The sequence below is a fragment of the Phoxinus phoxinus genome, assembly GCF_949152265.1.
Source record: "Phoxinus phoxinus genome assembly, chromosome: 13".
In the NCBI taxonomy this organism is placed as follows: domain Eukaryota; kingdom Metazoa; phylum Chordata; class Actinopteri; order Cypriniformes; family Leuciscidae; genus Phoxinus; species Phoxinus phoxinus.
Genome location: NC_136888.1, coordinates 22,552,923 through 22,560,855, shown reverse-complemented (window position 1 = coordinate 22,560,855; position 7,933 = coordinate 22,552,923). Strand labels below are relative to the sequence as shown.

At 36.9% G+C, this 7,933-nt stretch overlaps 1 protein-coding gene across 1 annotated transcript; it reads left to right on the top strand.

Annotated features, from left to right (window-relative positions):
- Positions 1-581: 581 nt before the first annotated feature.
- id3 (inhibitor of DNA binding 3) lies at positions 582-3,974 on the top strand. Its single transcript, XM_079632797.1, has 3 exons — positions 582-2,434; positions 2,544-2,622; positions 3,306-3,974. The coding sequence occupies exons 1-2, from the start codon at positions 2,144-2,146 to the stop codon at positions 2,595-2,597; spliced, it is 345 nt and encodes a 114-aa protein (XP_079488923.1). The 5' UTR covers positions 582-2,143; the 3' UTR covers positions 2,598-2,622; positions 3,306-3,974.
- The last annotated feature ends 3,959 nt before the right edge of the window (positions 3,975-7,933 follow it).

Below are 7,933 nucleotides of genomic sequence, written 5' to 3'. Positions count from 1 at the left end.
GCAAAGAAGCGCATCCATCCGGTTGCATGCATATCAAATAAAAGGTGTGAATAGGTCAGTCACTAATAGACCGTCGATTTAACACCATGTTGTTGGCTAATGTTGTTAGTTTTGCTGTCAATCATTTAAGTAGTGCAACCTTAGACCTGATATGGACTTTACATTACAACCTAACCGACTAAAGCTCACTTAGGCCTATCTGTTCCTCAAAGCCTTGTTTTCATTTATAAAAAAAATTAATATGGTGTCTCACTTGACTAAAATCTACTCACATTTAAAACTGGTTTAAACATGACAAAATATGTAACTACCATTCAAGCAAAACAATGTTTTAGGCTATTTAAAAACTATTATACCATTTCAGTCAGAGAAAACAGAACTGCTTTTTGTATTAGTTTAACTAATCTAGCCAGACTGAAGAGCTTTACACACGTAAAAACTCTTCGCTGAATGTAAGTCCAGGTGTGCGCAAATAAATTGTGCGGGCAAGTCTTGTGCGAGTGTTTCGGGCGAGCTTTCATAGCTTGATTGACAGCTGGACTGACCAATGAGAGCGGCCCCTCGGCCGAGACTAGTCTTTTGCAGATGGGGTGCGCGCTGGTGCGCGTGAATGGATGACGTCGGGAGCCCGGCGCCAGGCTGTCTGGGACTCGCGCGTTAGATCAACACAGCTGGAGCGGCACAGGACACACAGCTGGCCCGCCAGCGCATTCCTTCACAAAAACAGCACTGTGAGAAAAGAGGGGACACATCTTGATGTAAACTAAAAATGCGCTGGGTTAAAACTGGAACGAGAGTCAGGCTATAGTTTGATTGTAGCTTGCGAAGCTTCCTTTTCATATAAACAAGAGTAATGGGAGACAGTAATAGTTATGATCTATTTATAGATAACGAGTAACACTTTTAGAATGCACAAAAACCGCGCGCACATTGGTTTGTTTCAGAGTTTCCTGAGTTGGTTATTAATATTCTGTGATCGTGAGAATTAGGAGATGTTTTATTGAGCAAGATCTAGGCTATATTTACCACTCTTGGCATGATAATCGAGAGCGATATCAACTTTTCAAACTCGATTACTTAGGGGGGGAAAGTGCAATGAACTCATTTCTGCATGTTTTGACGACTTTGGTCGCCTTTGATTTTACTTAGCCTACATTTAACGTTTTTATTTTAAGATTAACATGCAATTAAGATTTCAATTTAGAGGGTTGTTTTTTGTGCGTGGACCTTAAAATGTGTCTTATATCGATATTTGCATGTGTCTCCTATGGGAATTAATTGCCGACGCCAGTTTGTCTGCAGGTCACAGTAGCAGATTTATGGATTTTCTCCATATCATGCCTGACAGAATATAAGATAATGGTATTTTCCTCCTATTTTTTCCTCTGTTAAAGATGAAGTCAAGAGTGTCCACTAGCCTATAGCCTATATATAGCCTATAGTCTAAATAATAAGTAGCCTATAGCTGGTTATTGGCGTATAAACCACGTTCTTATCATTTGTAGCCTATAATATAATGAAATTGAATTCTGAAAGTGATTTCAATTTCAAAGTAATGTTTGCATAACCTACAAATAATCAGTAGCCTAGCCTAAGCAGAATAATAATAGGTTATAGCCTAATAATAATAACGTAGGCTAGCCTATGGGAAAAAATATAGGCTATATGAACTCTAAAATAAGTCTATATTAATCTACTGTACCAGCTGATCCAGCTCCGTTTAGGTTCACTGACCCGAAATCTTAACTCATATCCATCACTGAAATATAGCCTATTTCTTTGGTATTCTGACAGTTCTTCCTCATTCCACCATTTTGCTGATTGACATGCCAACGCTTCCAATGACAAGTTAGCTATTTACATAGGGCGGAGTCTTAACGTTCATACACCTTTACTATTGGCTGAGCGGCGCATGAGGGTTTGTTTATCTCTGGAGGGGGCGGTGCTACAAGAAGCAGCGCTTTTATATGCGGCCGCCTGTCTGCTCGTGCTGCTATCGTTCAATGAGCGCGAGACGTGAAAGGAGTCAAACATTGGATAACTATCAAGCTGGAGAGCTAGTTCATCTCACTGTCCAGACGAAGAACTTCTTCAGACATCTCTACAGTTGGATTCTACCAGCAAGTCAGACGTCAGATCCAGAATGAAGGCGATCAGTCCCGTTCGCTCAGTCAGAAGCTGTTATGAAGCGGTCTGCTGTATCTCGGAGCAGAGTCTCGCGATCAACCGCTGCAAGAGTCCCACTGAGGAGCTGTCCGACATGAATGACTGTTACTCTAAACTCAAGGAGCTGGTGCCCAGCATCCCTCAGAACAAGTCCGTGAGCCAGGTGGAGATTCTTCAGCATGTAATAGATTACATCTTCGACCTACAGATAGCACTGGAAAACGAGACGGACACACAAAACACGCCTGACATGTTCATGTCAATGAAGGTGCGCGCGACATTATTTGTTGTCTATCCATTATTATGCTTCATCTATATTAACCAGTAAAAAGTGCATTTGAATAAATATAAACTTTGCTTGTATTTTCCCCCTGTAGAACTCAGAGATGACTCGTAATTTCTCCAAAGAGGATGGAGCTATGTGCCATTAGGACAGAGGAATGACCACGGTCAATGGTACGTTTCTGTTTCTTTATTCTAAATCATTTCACTTAATAAATTAATCAGATGATGTAAGGTTGTAATCCATACTGCAATGGAAACAAAAATAAATTAAAATTCAATCAAGAACTGTTCTTGATCTGAAGAACCTGAAAAATGAAAAACCTTTTGAACAACAAAATGATTCTTTGGAGATTGAACAAGGTCTTAATGTTTCAGGTTCTTCAGACCAGCATCGTAATTCTGAGTTCTTTAAAGCTCTAGTTCATTGGTGGTTTTCCAAAATAACACGAATAAAAAGTTATTTGTGGAACCTAAACAGCATCTCCTATGGATTTAACTGGAAAATCCTTTTGGGTTTTAAATGGAACCTTTATTTTAAAGAGGAAGTAAATCGTTAGAGTCGGTTAATTGATAAGTTAAAACTCATGTTTTTGGTAAATGTTATAAAGGACAATATATTTTGTCAGACAACTATCAGTGTCAGGTGTCCTTATTTCTTTTGGTCATTGTGCCAATGAGCAAACAAGCTTGGATTCCCCTATCAGCTCTAGCAAACCAAAGTTTTCCCTTTGGCGCCAGACTGTCTGCAGTCCGCCTGAATCCACTGTGTGTGTGTGTGTGTGTGTGTGTGTGTGTGTGCGTGTGTGTGTGTGTGAGCTCTGAGTTAACTTTTCTCCCTCTCATCTATGCTGCAGGTGCGGGATAGAAACTTTTCTCCTCCACTTATGGAAGAAAAGAGAGTGAAGGGGTGAGCCGGGTGAAGGAGTGAGGCTCTATTCAGAGTGTGGGAAAGCAATCTGCGCCCCTCTCAAGCTGTCTATTCTTTGGTCACTGGACACTTGAACAAACCAAAGCCGAGGAGTTTTGAAGATCACAAAAAAAGAAAAGCCCTCCAATTTTTTTCCTTAATCATTCCTGTTTTTTTTATGGCAACAATCAAGCATTGTATATTTTGTACTGGCTACATTCCTGACTATTTGGACCAACTAATATCTCTTCACACATTCTTCCTTCCCAGCCATTCTTGGATATATCCCCCCCTTTCTTTTTTCTTGAAAACTTTTCCACATTTCAGCATGGTCACAGTTTGGTCTCAGTGAGCTTCTCGATCACTGGGATGATGTACATATTAAGCTTGACGGGAGTTTTTGTTTTAAAGGGTGGGAAGGGCCTTGGGCAGTGGGAATACAGACGTGGATTAGAATTTGAACTCTATAATATAGAGTGGATTGTATATGTTTGTGGGGATTGTCTATTTCTACAGACTGTCAGATCAATGAGTTTCATAAACTCTTTTAAGAGTTGTTGTTTTTTGCTTTGTACTCACTTTTTACACAAAAATAAATCATATATGAAAGTGAGCAAATATGTTGTTCTGTATTTTTTCTTAAATAACATGCCGACTTTTTTTACTGTCTTTGAAGCTTCGGGTATAGCCTATCTCATAGAAATATACTGAAAATACAATGTTTTCTTTAAAAAAAAAAAAAGAGTTTAAGTGATTCCCTCCACTCCATCTACCCTATAGCTGTTTATGGTTTATATATTATTGATATGAAATCATAACACAGTCACTTTAAAGACTTCTAATGAAAAAAGCTAAAGAGAAAGTGTTTATAAAACAGTAGCCTACATATAGGTAAATGCAAGATAAAGTAAATAATAGTGGTTAAAAAAAAAGAAGTAAAAGTACAGTGCATCTGCCAAAAATCTTTCCAGATAGAGTCATCGTGGACTTTTTTGTGTTTAGCATATGATCTGTTACAGGCCTACACAACAATGTCTAAATGTGAGTCACTTGTATTTAAATTTAGCACAACTGTCCTCTTGAGTGTCTGTAGTCTTTTTTTAAAAGACCTTTGCCCACAGAACTAGAGTTCAGTGCAAAAGTGGCCTGTTGTCAAACTTTGATAAGCACTATTCATTTAATTTCATCTGGACTCCAAGAGAGCGTGATCATGGTCTTGAGGGGCTGGACAGTCTCCACACTTAAGATTTGTGTGTTGAGTAACGTGAGGCGATCTGTAGGACGCTTTCAACCATAATACTTCATATAGCGACACCCAGTGTTCAAAGTAATAATCACATGCATATCCGTTGTTGGCACCGCAAACAATGAACTGGCGCCATCATGTGGCTTGTAAGTTAATAGTAGGTCAGCAAGGGAATGAAATATAACTATATTGGTGAGATATTGGCTAGTTGTTGCACTTTTAATTCCATACAATAAGGATATTTAACCTGTTATTCCCTTTTAAAGCACAATTCGTGTTGACCACATGCCCCAATCACAGGGGTCACACTATTTGGGGTGGGTTTTAAATCTATTAATTTAGCCATCTGTGAATCATGTATGTCAGTACAGTTTAGTGTTCACGTGTACCCAACAAGGCTATAGCAGAAATACGATAATGCAATATATGATACTATAGTATTTTAGAGTTTTAACTTATTTGAAAACAAAATACAAAACGCTGCTAGAGCAACATTTGGCTCCAAATTGAGATAGGCTTGCCTATGTGACAACTTCGTATCTATGTTTAGTAAAATGTCTTAAGTATTCAGTGACACTTCATAATTCTGTTAGGAAAATATGCTATAAGGCATAAATTAAACAGGCTACAAAGCTAAACCCTGCTTACATGCATTTCTGTAATGCTGTATTCTATCGTTCAACTGTGCTTTCTTTTGTTCAAATAAGTATAATGTGCCCCAAAATAATTTTGATCTGTCTCTCCTTTCAGAAGTTTATGGTTCTTATATTTTGTGGAGTGCTGCAGTGATGACGTATTTTTGTTCGCCATCCCGGAAGTTAGCGGTTATATACATTGGCTTTTGGATTACAGTGCCTAACAAAGGTTTATGATTCTCACGTTTTGTTCATCATGATAATTTTCACAAATGAACACAAGTTTTATGAATTGTTTTATAAAACGTGTGGTAAATAAAGGAATGACCATCATTAATTAACCTTCTTCCAACTTTTTTTTTTAATTTTTTTTTTTTACATATTTCCTGAAAGTTTGAGTTTTAGAATAGCTCTAAACACAATGAGGCTTACATACTAGTGGTTAGATGATTTTAGCCTTCCTATTCTGTTTTTATTGCCCCAAAAACCACTGTAGAGTAGACCCTAGCAATTTGTTAGCAATCGCCCTTTTCAAGACAAGTGAAAAAAAAAAAAAAAAAAAAATGTTTCATCACAAGGGGTTTTACTCATAGAGGTATATCTATGGTTTTTTCTTATATCTTTACTGATATATGTCTCTCCAGAAGAGGACGCACTAGAGCAAAAGACGCGAACCTTCTCAACACATTTGTGTTCATTGAGTGCTGTGTCACGTGCTTAATGGGAAGTTTTGCGAACATATGAACGAATATATAAATAATCCTTTACTTTTGACTAACAAGAACTCACATTATAGACGTATCTTAGCCTATAGTTGATTAGTTTGAAATATTCGTTTTTGTAAATAATCCACCCTGGCATCAGATCTTTTTTCTTGGCTTGGCTTGTATCCTTAGAAGAAACTTTTTAAACATTTGTTAGAGTAAAGAATATGTGCCCTCCATTTTAAGTTGGTTTGATAATACAGTATCCGCATAAAAATAACTGCCTTTTTTTTTAGACCTTTTTAAAGCATTTTCTACTGAATCACAAAACAATTTGAATCATGTCATTAATTTATGTAAATACAAATGAATTAATTAACTGAAATAAATTCTCAGTCTGAACAATTCTGGCTGTTACCTATAAAATCAGTTACAAAGGCCACAATAAATAATGCACAAGTATTATAGGCTACCACAATAAATGCTCTGCTAAAATATTTTTTAAGCTCTGCTCCCTCTGTTATAAGATCACAACTGTCACAACTAGATTTCGATGTATTTAGGTTACAATTCATTAAGTTTTAGAGCAGTGTTCAGAGCTTTCAGAGATTTTCTCTCTTTTTTTTTTCATTAAAAGCACATGAGATCAGGACCGTTTCTGACATTTGTTAAAAGAATAGTTCACCCAAAAATGAAAATTCTGTCAGTCAATGGGGCCCATCAAACGTTGTTCAAAATATCTTCTTTTCATGGCATTTTTAATACTCAACATGTGATAAATTACCATATGTACCTTTTGTTGGCTCATTGTAAAACATTTTCTATTGTAAATGGTCACATTCATCCACAGAGTCACAAAGCACAACCAAAAAATTTTCTTCCACAAAATTCATGCCGTTTTTCTTTTTAACCACCAGAGGGCCAAAAGTTAGTACCTTTAAAATATTTTATATATGTTGGTATAGGCTATTACTAAACTTTTATTTATTTTTCCACACGTGAAATGGAACACTTTCATCTTAGCCGTCTATAGCATTTTAAAATATATATCTTTCTATATATCGAAGCATATTATTAATATATAAAGCACATATGTGAGATCAGGACCGTTTCTGACATTTTTTTAAAGGAATAGTTTTATATATATATAATCATATGATCACAATCACCATGTATCTCTTGTTGTGTGTGCTGTTATTATATGTTGGTTCAGTATGTCATATTTATTTTGTACTTCTTTTAAAAGCTGGGAATGATTGCTCCGTTGCCAAAGGTTATTTGCCTCTCCTGAACACTCATTGGGCAAATGGCTGGGTGGGAGAGTCTCAACAATCATCTGAAGCAAGGTGGGGGTTCACTCTTTGTGCCAGATGATAAGATCCTTTCAAGTGTAAAGGTTCTTTTCTGTGGGGTTGTTTAGGGCTTTAAAGCTCTTGTTTTCCCCTTACGTCTCCTTTCATTAAGTCAGGCAACGCCAGAGTCAACTATTTTCCATTTTGCTGTTAAAAAAACATTGACATTTAAGATTAATCTATGATGATGAATTTGGAAACCATGGAAACACAATGGGCATGCTGTAAAGTCATCTTTCAACTTTATTATGTGTGTAAATGCTTTTATGATCGTTTTATGTGCTATTTTTCATAGAACAAAATTTGTATTTCATGTGATAGAAGTTCATTTGAGAGCATATGTCCATTTTTTGTATATTATGAAATGTGTTTATATGAATTATATCTATGCTAAATCTAAATATGACTAGGATACGTTTGATAACGCTGTTGTTGTACTATCTGAAGACTAAAGCCCTTGTTCACAAAAGAGATTAAAAAGGCGCTGTCTCTTTAAGAGGAAGACCGCTAGGCACCAACTGTTACATGTAAATATATTCAGAATCCGAACGAGTGAGGCGTGCCGGCAGCCAATCGCTGAGCGTCTCCAACCGCGGGAGATCCAAATTTCGCGGGACGTAATTTGGCGCTAAAATAGC